The sequence below is a fragment of the Crinia signifera genome, chromosome 9 (assembly GCF_055691185.1).
Source record: "Crinia signifera chromosome 9, ASM5569118v1, whole genome shotgun sequence".
In the NCBI taxonomy this organism is placed as follows: Eukaryota; Metazoa; Chordata; class Amphibia; order Anura; family Myobatrachidae; genus Crinia; species Crinia signifera.
In genome coordinates this window covers 167,971,652-167,988,077 of record NC_139225.1, presented here as the reverse complement: position 1 = coordinate 167,988,077, position 16,426 = coordinate 167,971,652, and the positions used below count along the sequence as shown (strand labels likewise).

The 16,426-nt window shown below is 47.1% G+C and overlaps 1 protein-coding gene across 2 annotated transcripts in view; it reads left to right on the top strand.

The window, feature by feature from the left end:
- Positions 1–16,426, top strand: part of LOC146036427 (RNA-binding protein Nova-2-like) — a 33,630-nt gene that overhangs the window by 9,150 nt on the left and 8,054 nt on the right. Inside the window, exon 2 of one of the 2 annotated variants that reach the window (XM_083160425.1) lies at positions 6,878–7,021. In XM_083160425.1, the coding sequence (XP_083016551.1) occupies positions 6,878–7,021 (144 nt within the window). Of the gene's footprint in view, positions 1–6,874; positions 7,022–16,426 lie in introns of both variants that reach the window. The other variant, XM_083160424.1, reaches the window with a different exon arrangement.

Genomic DNA, 16,426 nt, shown 5'->3' with positions numbered 1-16,426 from the left:
GAGGCCGCACCAGTGACCTATACAGAACCGGGCACAGTATCTAGATGAGGCCGCACCAGTGACCTATACAGAACTGGGCACAGTATCTAGATGAGGCTGCACCAGTGACCTATACAGAACTGGGCACAGTATCTAGATGAGGCCGCACCAGTGACCTATACAGAACTGGGCACAGTATCTAGATGAGGCCGCACCAGTGACCTATACAGAACTGGGCACAGTATCTAGATGAGGCCGCACCAGTGACCTATACAGAACTGGGCACAGTATCAAGATGAGGCCGCACCAGTGACCTATACAGAACTGGGCACAGTATCTAGATGAGGCCGCACCAGTGACCTATACAGAGCCGGGCACAGTATCTAGATGAGGCCGCACCAGTGACCTATTCAGAACCGGGCACAGTATCTATATGAGGCCGCACCAGTGACCTATACAGAACTGGGCACAGTATATAGATGAGGCCGCACCAGTGACCTATACAGAACTGGGCACAGTATCTAGATGAGGCTGTAACAGTGACCTATACAGAACTGGGCACAGTATCTAGATGAGGCCGCACCAGTGACCTATACAGAACAGGGCACAGTATCTAGATGAGGCCGTACCAGTGACCTATACAGAACTGGGCACAGTATCTAGATGAGGCCGTACCAGTGACCTATACAGAACCGGGCACAGTATCTAGATGAGGCCGTACCAGTGACCTATACAGAACTGGGCACAGTATCTAGAGGAGGCCGCACCAGTGACCTATACAGAACCGGGCACAGTATCTAGATGAGGCCGCATCAGTGACCTATACAGAACTGGGCACAGTATCTAGATGAGGCCACACCAGTGACCTAAACAGAACTGGGCACAGTATCTAGATGAGGCCATACCAGTGACCTATACAGAACTGGAGACAGTATCTAGATGAGGCCGTACCAGTGACCTATACAGAACTGGGCACAGTATCTAGATGAGGCGGCACCAGTGACCTATACAGAACTGGACACAGTATATAGATGAGGCCGCACCAGTGACCTATACAGAACTGGACACAGTATCTAGATGAGGCCGCACCAGTAACCTATACAGAACTGGGCACAGTATATAGATGAGGCCGCACCAGTAACCTATACAGAACTGGGCACAGTATCTAGATGAGGCGGCACCCATGACCTATACAGAACTGGGCACAGTATCTAGATGAGGCCGCACCAGTGACCTATACAGAACTGGGCACAGTATATAGATGAGGCCGCACCAGTGACCTATACAGAACTGGACACAGTATATAGATGAGGCCGTACCAGTGACCTATACAGAACCGGGCACAGTATCTAGATGAGGCCGCACCAGTGACCTATACAGAACCGGGCACAGTATCTAGATGAGGCCGCACCAGTGACCTATACAGAACCGGGCACAGTATCTAGATGAGGCGGCACCAGTGACCTATACAGAACTGGGCACAGTATATAGATGAGGCCGCAGTGACCTATACAGAACCGGGCACAGTATCTAGATGAGGCCGCACCAGTGACCTATACAGAACCGGGCACAGCATCTAGATGAGGCCGCACCAGTGACCTATACAGAACCGGGCACAGTATCTAGATGAGGCGGCACCAGTGACCTATACAGAACTGGGCACAGTATATAGATGAGGCCGCACCAGTGACCTATACAGAACCGGGCACAGTATCTAGATGAGGCCGTACCAGTGACCTATACAGAACCGGGCACAGTATCTAGATGAGGCGGCACCAGTGACCTATACAGAACTGGGCACAGTATATAGATGAGGCCGCACCAGTAACCTATACAGAACTGGGCACAGTATCTAGATGAGGCGGCACCCATGACCTATACAGAACTGGGCACAGTATCTAGATGAGGCCGCACCAGTGACCTATACAGAACTGGGCACAGTATATAGATGAGGCCGCACCAGTGACCTATACAGAACTGGGCCCAGTATCTAGATGAGGCCGTACCAGTGACCTATACAGAACCGGGCACAGTATCTAGAGGAGGCCGTACCAGTGACCTATACAGAACCGGGCACAGTATCTAGATGAGGCTGCACCAGTGACCTATACAGAACTGGGCACAGTATCTAGATGAGGCCGCACCAGTGACCTATACAGAACTGAACACAGTATATAGATGAGGCCGTACCAGTGACCTATACAGAACTGGGCACAGTATATAGATAAGGCCGTACCAGTGACCTATACAGAACTGGGCACAGTATCTAGATGAGGCCGCACCAGTGACCTATACAGAACTGGGCACAGTATCTAGATGAGGCCGCACCAGTGACCTATACAGAACTGGGCCCAGTATCTAGAGGAGGCCGTACCAGTGACCTATACAGAACCGGGCACAGTATCTAGATGATGCCGCACCAGTGACCTATACAGAACTGGGCACAGTATATAGATGAGGCGGAACCAGTGACCTATACGGAACAGGGCCCAGTATCTAGAGGAGGCCGTACCAGTGACCTATACAGAACCGGGCACAGTATCTAGATGAGGCTGCACCAGTCACCTATACAGAACTGGGCACAGTATCTAGATGAGGCCGCACCAGTGACCTATACAGAACCGGGCACAGTATCTAGATGAGGCCGCACCAGTGACCTATACAGAACTGGGCACAGTATCTAGATGAGGCCGCACCAGTGACCTATACAGAACCGGGCACAGTATGTAGATGAGGCCGCACCAGTGACCTATACAGAACCGGGCACAGTATCTAGATGAGGCTGCACCAGTGACCTATACAGAACTGGGCACAGTATCTAGATGAGGCCGTACCAGTGACCTATACAGAACTGGGCACAGTATATAGATGAGGCCGTACCAGTGACCTATACAGAACTGGGCACAGTATATAGATGAGGCCGCACCAGTGACCTATACAGAACTGGGCACAGTATATAGATGAGGCCGCACCAGTGACCTATACAGAACTGGGCACAGTATCTAGATGAGGCCGCACCAGTGACCTATACAGAACTGGGCACAGTATCTAGATGAGGCAGCACCAGTGACCTATACAGAACTGGGCACAGTATCTAGATGAGGCCGTACCAGTGACCTATTAAGAACTGGGCACAGTATCTAGATGAGGCCGCACCAGTGACCTATACAGAACTGGGCCCAGTATCTAGAGGAGGCCGTACCAGTGACCTATACAGAACCGGGCACAGTATCTAGATGAGGCCGCACCAGTGACCTATACAGAACTGGGCACAGTATATAGATGAGGCCGCACCAGTGACCTATACAGAACTGGGCACTATAAAAAACTACTACTAGCCTTGAGGGCAGGAAAACCATTCTTCTAGGCTGGATTGACTCTACCCCCCCCCCCAATTTCCCTCCAGTGCTGCTTATCGTGCGTCAGAGGGGCAATCTCCTTCCACCACTGCTAATCCTGCATCACTGGGGATATCTCCCTCCAGTTCTTCAAAAGAACATTTGCTACCGCCACCGAGGAATGTCCACAGCAAAACCGCTGCAGGTCACCTTGCTAAGTACTGTCTTGACTTCAGAATCTAAGGACTAGTAAATTGTATTCAATTGCATTATATTTATTAAATATATATTGTACTGGCAAAAGCTAATATTTAATATTAATAATTTTTCTACCCTACACTGCTTTCCTATGCATTTCACAGGGGTGTGGTATGCGACTCCGACAGTCGGGATCCCGACAGTCATTATCCCGACAGTCATTATCCCGACGTGGCGAGCGCAAAAAAGCCCCTTGTGGGCTTGCTACGCTGCGGGCACGGTGGCTCGCTACTCAAGCCACCTATTCTGTTCTCCCGCTATGAGGGTCGTGGACCCCCACGAGGGAAAATAGCGGGTGGCCGTCGGGCACCCGGCTGCCGGCATTTTGACAGTCGGGATCCCGACATTGGGTAAATGACTGTCGGGGATCCCGACTGTCGGGAACCCATCCGGCACCCTTTCACAGTCTGCGATGTGGGACAGAAGCTTGATAGTCTAGATATGCTACATCTATACCACCTCAACACTGACATCTATAACACTTTCTTTAAGATTGTTTCCCTCAATTTCCATACCACTGATGTGAGGCTCACTGGTCGGTAGTTGTTTGCGTCTTCCTTGCTTCCACTTTTGTGGTGTGTTGAATCATTCTGTTAATGGTTCTACCAGCACCCCTTTTACGCCTTTTTTGTATCCTTGGATGTATCCCATCTGGTCCCTATTATAAGGGTTCTCTTTGGACCTTCTCCTCTGTGAACGTACTTCCATCCACCTTATTTATATGCATATCCCTCTTCACTTCTTCTTCTGTAGTGTATACTGAGCAGAAATAGCTACTTACATAGCATTGATCTGCTATTGCCTTAACTCACTCTCTGCCTTAAGTCTAATTATTCCTACATTTGATTTTCTTCTGTCACTTATATACCTGAAAAAAGTTTTGCCCATTTATTTTCTAACTGGCCCATTGTCTCTCCAACTTCTGCCTTTGGGCCTCTCTGTTACCTAGCGGCGCAAAAGCCTCTCCATTTCCTGGTGGTGCTAGAGCCTCTCTGTAACCTGGCAGCACTAGGGCATACCCATTACCTGGCGGCACTAGAGCCTCCCCATTACTTGGCGGCACTAGGGCCCCCCATTACTTGGCAGCATTAGGTTCTCTTCTAAACTGTGTGGTGCAGCAAGGAAGGCAGAATTATCCTGCATTCATATCAAACACTGCAGAGCTTGGCCTGTCCCAGGTACTTTTCAGAGGATGTGGCCTAATTGTGGGAGGCGTGATCACAGCCCTTTGAAAATACAAAGCTGCCCCATGAGCTCCCAGCCAGAGGTGAATCCAGGGAGGGGGTAGTGCAATCAGTGTGTACCCCGCACAGCCTCACTGGCCCCATTGCAGCCCAACACCCAGCAGTGGGTGCTGAGCTGGGGGAAGGGGCTGCTACAGACGGGTAAGAGGGGTTCAGCATAAGTGGACCAGGGTAAATATTACCCCATAAACTCCATCTTGGCAGCCCTTGATAGGCAATAGACTTGGCAAACTGTAGCTGGACCCATAAAAGATCAGCACTGAGCCAGTCTCCATCTGCATAATTCTATCGTTATTCAAAGAGATGGAAAACAGAATTGTGAAGGGTTCAGTTCTAGAAGATGCACAGAGAAGATATTATATTTTGGGGACAACCAACTGCACAAGGCAGTATACATATGCCCTCACTTCATGGAGATCTGCCCTTCCTGCAGTATGGCTATTAAAGCTGTCCATAAGCCACTGCTCCATCCCATAGCTAGGTGCCTCTCTATGGTTCGAACCGCTCCTTCCAATATTCAGGTCCATCTCTGTGGTCCCCTACAATCCATCCCATAGCCGAGTGCCTCTCTATGGTCCCCACCACTCCATACTGTAGCCATAAGCCTCTCTGTGGCCCCAACTGCTCCATCCCATAGGCAGGTGCCTCTCTATGGTTCCCACCTCTCCATTCCATAGCCAGGTGTTTCCTATGGTCCCCACCGCTCCATCCCGTAGCCAAGTGCCTCTTTATGGTCCCCACTACTCCATCCCATAGCCAGGTGCCGCTCTATGGTCCCCACCACTCCATCCTGTACCCAGAGGCCTCTGTATGGTCCCCAACACACAATCCCATAGCCAGGTGCCTCTTTATGAACCCCACCACACAAACCAATAGCCAGGTGCCTCTCTATGGTCCCCACCACCTCTGTATGGACCCAACCACTCCATCCCATAACCAGGTGCATCTGTATGGTCCCCACTATGCCATTCTGTAGCCAGGTGCCTTTGTATGGTCCCCACCGTGCCATCCCATAGCCAGGTGCTTCTGTATGGTCCCAACCACGCAATTCCATAGCCAGGTGCCTCTGTATGGTCCCCATCAGGCCATCCCATAGCCAGGTGCCTGTGTATGGTCCACACCACTCAATCCCATAGCCAAATGCCTCTCTATGGTCCCCACTTCTTTATCCCTTAACCAGGTGCCTCTCTACGGTCCCAACCACTCCATCCCATAGCCATATGCTTCTCTATGGTCCCTTCCACGCCATCCCACAGCCATGTGGTTCTGTATGATCCTCTACACTCCATCCCATAGCCAGGTGCCTCTCTATGGTCCCCACCACTCCATACTGTAGCCATAAGCCTCTCTGTGGTCCCAACCGCTCCATCCCATAGGCAGGTGCCTCTCTATGGTTCCCACCTCTCCATTCCCTAGCCAGGTGTCTCCTATGGTCCCCACCGCTCCATCTCGTAGCAAAGTGCCTCTTTATGGTCCCCACTACTCCATCCCATAGCTAGGTGCTGCTCTATGGTCCCCACCACTCCATCCCGTACCCAAGGGCCTCTGTATGGTCCCCACCACACAAACCAATAGCCAGTTGCCTCTGTATGGTCCCCAGCATGCAGGGGGTTACCGCCTATCTGTATACAGTATGTCTGGAATGCTGTGCAGTACCACCGCCTGGCTGTATGCTCCATCAGTAATACCCGGGTGTTATACAGCATGCAGGGGGTTACCGCCTATCTGTATACAGTATGTCTGGAATACTCCGCAGTACCACCGCCTGGCTGTATGCTCCATCAGTAATACCCGGGTGTTATACAGCATGCAGGGGGTTACCGCCTATCTGTATACAGTATGCATGTCCAAACTGTGGCCCTCCAGCTGTTGTGAAACTCCACATCCCAGCATGCCTTGCCATAGTTTTAGCAAAGCTGTGGCAAGGCATGATTGGACTTGTAGTTTCACAACAGCTGGAGGGCCACAGTTTGGACATGCCTGGTATACAGTATGTCTGAATGCTCCGCAGTGCTTCCGCCTGATACTAATGTGGTGACCCTGTTTCCCTTCCAGCAGAAGATGGGGAGCTGTTCCTGAAGGTGTTAATACCCAGCTATGCAGCCGGTTCTATTATCGGGAAAGGCGGTCAGACCATTGTCCAGCTGCAGCGGGAGACGGGCGCCACTATCAAACTCTCCAAATCCAAGGACTTCTACCCAGGTGAGTGACAGAGGCGCTGGCTCAGGAGTACAGTACATTAGAGGATGGAACTCTCTGTCCAGCATGTGCCACACTATAAAATAGGTAGGTAGCCATAATAAGGGAGGGGGTGATAACACGGGGCACAGGAGGCGCTGCAGGGCGAAGCACAAGGGATATCATCTGCCCGTCACCCTCCTCCTCATCCTCAGGCGTGCTATGAATGTCAAGGTGCCAGTGTCTTGTAAACCAGGCTGGCGCTCACTCATACAAAGGCTCAGACGAGTCCCTGTAGGCCGAAGCTTGAACTAAAAGTGGTCGCCATGGATATGTCCTGCAGCCAATCAAGCTTGACAGAACAGAGAAGGGATCAAGTTGCCATGGAAACAGCTCACTACTGCCCAGACTGAGTATGCCATAGCCTGTGCCATTGTAATCTTACTTGTAGCACAGGCCCTAATGCGTTACCATGGAAACAGCTTATTGCGAGGCAGCTAAGTGATGCCATGGATGATGCATTCTCTCCATCCTGCTCCGCAAGGTATCAGACGTTCTGCTCCTAAATCGTTACAGAGCAGCAGGAAGACCAGACATGGCACCAAGCTTAGAGCAGCAGCACACGTGTCACCAAGCCTAAATCCGCAAACGTGGCATTCAACATACTGTATATTAGAAAAGGTGGCATCCAACATACATCAGCAAACGTGGCATCCCACATATATTAGCAGACGTGGCATCATACATACACCAGCAAACATGGCATCCAGCATACATCAGTAAATGTTGCAGCAAGCCCAGATCAGCAGGATTCGGTATGAAATCCCGACAGGGTCAAAATCCCCGAATGGGTCATAATACCGACAAGGATAAAATCCCGACATGGTCAAAATACCGACATATAGAGTGTGCAGGTGAAACTGTCAACATGACTTTGGGTCGACAGATCGCGAGGTCGACATGGGTTTTTTCACTGTTTTTTACCCGAATGTCGACACAGTCGACATGGACACAGTTGGAGGTGAACCGCAGCCCCTCGCATAGATCGCTTCACTCGCAATGCTTCGGGCTCGGTGCCTTGCTGCGCTCGGCGCACTATTTTATTGTCCCACCACGCCCTAGTGGATGGTAGGGCATGAAATACTGCTTGTCGGCACGTGTCGGCTCAAAAAACAGTGAATAAACCCATGTCGACCTCGCGACCTGTCGACCCAAAGTTATGTTGACAGTTTCACCTGTACATTCTATATGTTGGTATTTTGACCTTGTCGGGATTTTAAATGTCGGGATTTTGTCCTTGTCGGGATTTTGTCCTTGTCGGTATTATGACCCATTCAGGATTTTGACGGTCAGGATTTTGACAGCATCCCGATCAGCATATGTGGCATCCAACATACACCAGCAAACAGCAAACATGGCATCCAACATACACCAGCAAACAGCAAACATGGCATCCAACATACACCAGCAAACCGCAAACATGGCATCCAACATGCACCAGCAAACCGCAAACATGGCATCCAACATGCACCAGCAAACATGGCATCCAACATACACCAGCAAACAGCAAACATGGCATCCAACATGCATCAGTAAATAGCAAACATGGCATCCAACATGCATCAGTAAATAGCAAACATGGCATCCAACATGCATCAGTAAATAGCAAACATGGCATCCAACATGCATCAGTAAATAGCAAACATGGCATCCAACATATAACATCAAACATAGCATCCAACCTATATTAGCAAACATGGCATTCAACATACATCGGCAAACATGGCATCCAACATACATCGTCAAACATGGCATCCAACATACATCGGCAAACATTAGCAAACATGGCATTCAACATACATCGGCAAACATGGCATCCACCAGCAAACATGGCATCCACCAGCAAACATGGCATCCAGCATACATTAGCAAATCGTGTCTCATCGAACATACCATGCACATGGCATCCAGCATACATCAGCAAACCTGGCATCCAGCATACATCAGCAAACATGGCATCCAACATACATTAGCAAACATGGCATCCATGTAGAGAAGAAAAGGCAAATCAGTTTGACTGTGACGCACTCCTACTTCACAAAAATGTCAAAATTGACTAAAATTTAAGTAAGTTTATTAGATGATATGTAGTTTTAGGTATCACTAACAGGTCATCATTATTTAAATAGTAATTTTAAATTTTTAATATTTATTAAACAATATTTGACCCGATAATTTGTGTCCCTGTGTCAGGGATTACAATGGCGAAAATATTAAAATAAGAAGAATAATAGGTATAGAGAAAAAGAAATTTGTAGAAAGATTAAAATTGTTCTCTGTTGGCCGTTTAGTATAGAGTATTTCTGAGAAAGTTCCTGTTATCAATTCAGGTAAGTATAATGTAAATTGAAATGCAATAATAAATGGGTTTTTATTCCCAGCTCTGCCGCTAACGTAGTCTTGTTTTTTATTTTTTATTATTAATTATTGCTTAGTTAGGCAATCAGTAAAAGTGACACGTTCACTGTATTGCTACCACCATAGAATGTATACTATATTAGTATAAGCTTAATCCTGTGAGTGCGTTATTTGAACCGCACATGCGCCTGATTGGTACCAGATATGAGAGCGGGTGGTGACCTGCCGTACGGCCTAGTACACCACTTCTATAATCACAATCTGGTAATTCAAAATTTTTATAGTAACATTCATATAAGTGGGTGCATGGGTTCACTAACAGTGTTTATTATTAGAGCAAGTTGCCCAGTCTGTACAGCATGTATTGCAATCAGTCGTGTATGCAATAAATTGCTCTCAATATATTATCCAACTTGAAATGTGTATACTTCAGCTCTTCATGCATATAATAGTTGATTGGATATATTCTTCCAAATTGGTAAGAGCAGATTGCACAGTCTGTTCTGTATATGACACAGCCAGACATGCACGCAATTTAAAGTATACTATAGATAATTTCTGACTGGTCAGTACAGTGCCCTTTGCATGGCGTAATATTTGTTAAGCGTGAATAAGTGACACTTTAATTGAGGGTTATTATTACCCAATGCAGGGTGAGCAGTTACTGGCTCCTATACACGTACATTCTTAATAGCGCTTCTAGTTTAAGTGACGCTTTAATTACGGGTTATTATTATCAAGTACCCGGTGAACAGTTAGTGACACCCATACACGTTAGATATTGATAGTGCTTCTAGTCTTGTGTTTTATAAACATTTCTATAGACGCGCCGGAGCGCTCTCCGGAAGGTGAGCAGTCCACAGCCCACGCTGTCCTCAGCCCAATGCCGGGTGAGCAGTTAAATAACTCCTCTATACATACACTTTTAATAGCGCTTATTGTCTGTGTGTTTAACACACACTTCTCAGGTATAGCAGCGCCGGAGCGCTCTCCGGGAGGTGAGCAGTCCGCAGCAAACGCTCACTGAAGTCGGGTCACCGAGCTCTGCTAGTACTGCAGCGTCTCGCGTGCACCCCGCTCTCCCTGCTAGGACAAGCGCTGTGATACGCGCTGTCACAGACTACGTTCCTAGTAACAGAGTTATTGACACATAATAATATATGGATACATTTCAATTATACATTTAAACAGTTACAACAGAGCGAGCTGCCGATGCGCATTTCGCCTGTGTCGGCTTTTTCAAGGCTGACCTAAGTCGCTCACTCTCTCTTTATACAAACATGGCATCCACCAGCAAACATGGCATCCAACATACATTAGCAAACATGGCATCCACCAGCAAAAATGGCATCCAACATACATCGGCAAACATGGCATCCAACATACATTGGCAAACATGGCATCCAACATACATTGGCAAACATGGCATCCAACTTACATCAGCAAACGTGGCATCCAACATACATCAGCAAACATGGCATCCAACATACTGTACATCGGCAAACATGGTATCCAACATACACCAGCAAAAATATGAATGCTGTTTTCAGCTGTATGAATGCTGTATTCAGCTGTATGAAAGGGTGTATGAATGCTGTATTCAGCTGTATGACTGGGTGTTTGAATGCTGTATTCAGGTGTATGAATGCTGTATTCAGCTGTATGAATGGGTGTATAAATGCTGTATGCAGCTGTATGAATGGGTGTATGTATGGGTGTATGAATGCTGTATTCAGCTGTATGACTGGGGGTATGGATGCTGTATTCAGCTGTATGAATGGGTGTATGAATGTTGTATTCAGCTGCATGACTGGGTGTATTCAGCTGTATGACTGGGTGTATGAATGCTGTATTCAGCTGTATGAATGGGTGTATGTATGTATGCTGTATTCAGCTGTATGACTGGGTGTATGAATGCTGTATTCAGCTGTATGACTGGGTGTATGAATGCTGTATTCAGCTGTATGACTGGGTGTATGAATGCTGTATTCGGCTGTATGACTGGGTGTATGAATGCTGTATTCAGCTGTATGACTGGGTGTATGAATGCTATATTCAGCTGTATGACTGGGTGTATGAATGCTGTATTTAGTTGTATGAATGGGTGTATAAATGCTGTATTCAGCTGTATGAATGGGTGTATAAATGCTGTATTCAGCTGTATGAAAGGATGTATGAATGCTGTATTCAGCTGTATGAAAGGGTGTATGAATGCTGTATGAATGTTGTGTTCAGCTGTATGACAGGGTGTATGAATGCTGTATGAATGGGTTTATGAATGCTGTATTCAGCTGTATGACTGGGTGTATAAATGCTGTATGAATGGGTGTATGAATGGGTGTATGAATGAGTGTATGAATGGGTGTATGAATGCTGTATTCAGCTGTATGCATGCTGTATTCAGCAGTATGAATGGGTGTATGAATGCTGTATTCAGCTGTATGAATGGGTGTATGAATGCTGTATTCAGCTGTATGACTGGGTGTATGAATGCTGTATTCAGATGTATGACTGGGTGTATGACTGCTGTATTCAGCTTTATGACTGGGTGTATAAATGCCGTATTCAGCTGTATGAATGGGTGTATGTATTCTGTATTCAGCTGTATGAATGGGTGTATGAATGCCGTATTCAGCTGTATGACTGGGTGTATGAATGCCGTATTCAGCTGAATGACTGGGTGTATGAATGCTGTATTCAGCTGTATGACTGGGTGTATGAATGCTGTATTCAGATGTATGACTGGGTGTATGAATGCTGTTTTCAGCTGTATGACTGGGTGTATGAATTCTGTATTCAGCTGTATGAATGGATGTATGAATGCCGTATTCAGCTATATGAATGGATGTATGATTGCTGTATTCAACTGTATGAATGGGTGTATGAATGGGTGTATGAATGCTGTATTCAGCTGTATGACTGGGTGTATGAATGGATGTATGTATGAATGCTGTATGACTGGGAGTATTCAGCTGTATGAATGCTGTATTCAGCTGTATGACTGGGTGTATGAATGCTGTAGACACTGTCTACCAAAGCATCCACAGTCAGTAACTACCAGGTGGGGGCGTACTGTAACTACCCAGTCAGCTGTATGACTGGGTGTATGAGTGCTGTATTCAGCTGTATGACTGGGTGTATGAATGCTGTATTCAGCTGTATGACTGGGTGTATGAATGCTGTATTCAGCTGTATGATGGGTGTATGTATGCTGTATTCAGCTGTATGACTGGGTGTATGAATGCTGTATTCAGCTGTATGAATAGGTGTATAAATGCTGTATTCAGCGGTATGAATGGGTGTATGAATGCTGTATTCAGTTGTATGACTGTGTGTGTGAATGCTGTATTCAGCTGCATGACTGTGTGTATGAATGCAGTATTCAGCTGTATGACTGGGTGTATGAATGCTTTGTGACTGGGTGTATGAATGCTGTATTCAGCTGTATGACTGTGTGTAAGAATGCTGTATTCAGCTCTATGACTGGGTGTATGAATGCTGTATTCAGCTGTATGACTGGGTGTAAGAATGCTGTATTCAGCTCTATGACTGGGTGTATGAATGCTGTGTGACTGGGTGTATGAATGCTGTGTGACTGGGTGTATGACTGGGTGTATGAATGCTGTGTGACTGGGTGTATGACTGGGTGTATGAATGCTGTATTTAGCAGTATGACTGTTTGTATGAATGCTATAGTCAGCTGTATGACTGGGTGTATGAATGCTGTATTCAGCTGTATGACTGGGTGTATGAATGCTGTATTCAGCTGTATGACTGGGTGTATGAATGCTGTATTCAGCTGTATGCATGCTGTATTCAGCTGTATGACTGGGTGTATGAATGCTGTATTCAGCTGTATGACTGGGTGTATGAATGCTGTATTCAGATGTATGACTGGGTGTATGAATGCTGTATTCAGCTTTATGACTGGGTGTATAAATGCCTTATTCATCTGTATGAATGGGTGTATGAATGCCGTATTCAGCTGTATGACTGGGTGTATGAATGCTGTATTCAGCTGTATGACTGGGTGTATGAATGCTGTATTCAGCTGTATGACTGGGTGTATGAATGCTGTATTCAGATGAATGACTTGGTGTATGAATGCTGTATTCAGCTGTATGACTGGGTGTATGAATTCTGTATTCAGCTGTATGAATGGGTGTATGAATGCCGTATTCAGCTGTATGAATGGGTGTATGATTGCTGTGTTCAGCTGTATGAATGGGTGTATGAATGCTGTATTCAGCTGTATGACTGGGTGTATGAATGGATGTATGAATGCTGTATGAATGGGAGTATTCAGCTGTATGAATGCCGTATTCAGCTGTATGACTGGGTGTATGAATGCTGTATTCAGCTGTATGACTGGGTGTATGAATGCTGTATTCAGCTGTATGACTGGGTGTATGAATGCTGTATTCAGCTGTATGACTGGGTGTATGAATGCTGTATTCAGCTGTATGACTGGGTGTATGAATGCTGTAGACACTGTCTACCAAAGCATCCACAGTCAGTAACTACCAGGTGGGGGCGTACTGTAACTAACCAGTCAGTTTTATGACTGGGTGTATGAGTGCTGTATTCAGCTGTATGACTGGGTGTATGAATGCTGTATTCAGCTGTATGACTGGGTGTATGAATGCTGTATTCAGCTGTATGATGGGTGTATGAATGCTGTATTCAGCTGTATGACTGGGTGTATGAATGCTGTATTCAGCTGTATTACTGCGTGTATGAATGCTGTATTCAGCTGTATGAATGGGTGTATGAATGCTGTATTCAGCGGTATGAATGGGTGTATGAATGCTGTATTCAGTTGCATGACTGTGTGTATGAATGCTGTATTCAGCTGCATGACTGTGTGTATGAATGCTGTATTTAGCTGTATGACTGGGTGTATGAATGCTGTATGACTGGGTGTATGAATGCTGTATTCAGCTGTATGCATGCTGTATTCAGCTGTATGACTGGGTGTATGAATGCTGTATTCAGATGTATGACTGGGTGTATGAATGCCGTATTCAACTTTATGACTGGGTGTATAAATGCCGTATTCAGCTGTATGAATGGGTGTATGAATGCTATAGTCAGCTCTATGACTGGGTGTATGAATGCTGTATTCAGCTGTATGACTGGGTGTATGAATGCTGTATTCAGATGTATGACTGGGTGTATGAATGCTGTATTCAGCTGTATGACTGGGTGTATGAATTCTGTATTCAGCTGTATGAATGGGTGAATGAATGCCGTATTTAGCTGTATGAATGGGTGTATGATTGCTGTATTCAGCTGTATGAATGGGTGTATGAATGCTGTATGACTGGGTGTATGAATGGATGTATGAATGCTGTATGACTGGGAGTATTTAGCTGTATGAATGCTGTATTCAGCTGTATGACTGGGTGTATGAATGCTGTAGACACTGTCTACCAAAGCATCCACAGTCAGTAACTACCAGGTGGGGGCGTACTGTAACTACCCAGTCAGCGGTATGAATGGGTGTATGAATGCTGTATTCAGTTGTATGAATGCTGTATTCAGCTGCATGACTGTGTGTATGAATGCTGTATTCAGCTGTATGACTGGGTGTATGAATGCTTTGTGACTGGGTGTATGAATGCTGTATTCAGCTGTATGACTGGGTGTAAGAATGCTGTATTCAGCTCTATGACTGGGTGTATGAATGCTGTATTCAGCTGTATGACTGGGTGTAAGAATGCTGTATTCAGCTCTATGACTGGGTGTATGAATGCTGTGTCACTGAGTGTATGACTGGGTGTATGAATGCTGTGTGACTGGGTGTATGAATGGGTGTATGAATGCTAAGTGACTGGGTGTATGACTGGGTGTATGAATGCTGTATTCAGCTGTAAGACTGGGTGTATGAATGCTATCGTCAGCTGTATGACTGGGTGTATGAATGCTGTATTCAGCTGTATGAATGGGTGTATGAATGCTGTATTCAGCTGTATGACTGGGTGTATGAATGCTGTATTCAGATGTATGACTGGGTGTATGAATGCTGTATTCAGTGCTGGTGCGAGGCACCGGAGCGCCCCAGGCGGGGGGGGACGCTCCGGTGCCCACCCGCCCCCCGGACGCTGTACAGGAGGAGGGGAGCTGGTGATTGAGGCGGCAGGCCGCCGCGACGCTGGGGGGGGGAGCTGTGATGCTCACCCGGCCGCTGTACACGTGGGGTGCCGGTGATTGCGCCGGCAGCCCACCGCTGCGTTTTGGGGCGGGGGGTGATGCCCGGCATCATTTCCCGGGGCTGGGGGGTGGCGGAAGGTATAGGAGGTGACACTCACCTCGCTGGTGCCACTCACCGCTGCACAGGTCAGGACCCGTGCAGCGGTTCCTTCTTCTGCGACTGGCGGGGAGATCCGTCCCTAGTCCCTGCTGCAGCCACTGACTGCGTAAGGCTGCTGCCACAGAGGCACTGTTCCCCACTGACGCCAATGGTGAGGGGCAGGTCGGCATCTTCTGGGACCAGTGTCTCACCACCAGCGCTAGGCAGCCATCGCCAGCAGCAGGGACCAGGGACAGTTTTTAGAATGCTGCTGCTGATTTAATTGTTGGGCTGAAGAGGCGCCCTCCAGTGGCCGGCGCCCTAGGCAGCTGCCTAAAGCTGCCTAGTGGTAGCGCCGGCCCTGGCTGTATTCAGCTTTATGACTGGGTGTATGAATGCCGTATTCAGCTGTATGAATGGGTGTATGTATTCTGTATTCAGCTGTATGAATGGGTGTATGAATGCCGTATTCAGCTGTATGACTGGGTGTATGAATGCCGTATTCAGCTGTATGACTGGGTGTATGAATGCCGTATTCAGCTGTATGACTGGGTGTATGAATGCTGTATTCAGATGTATGACTGGGTGTATGAATGCTGTATTCAGCTGTATGACTGGGTGTATGAATTCTGTATTCAGCTGTATGGCTGGGTGTATGAATGCCGTATTCAGCTGTATGAATGGGTGTATGATTGCTGTATTCAGCTGTATGAATGGGT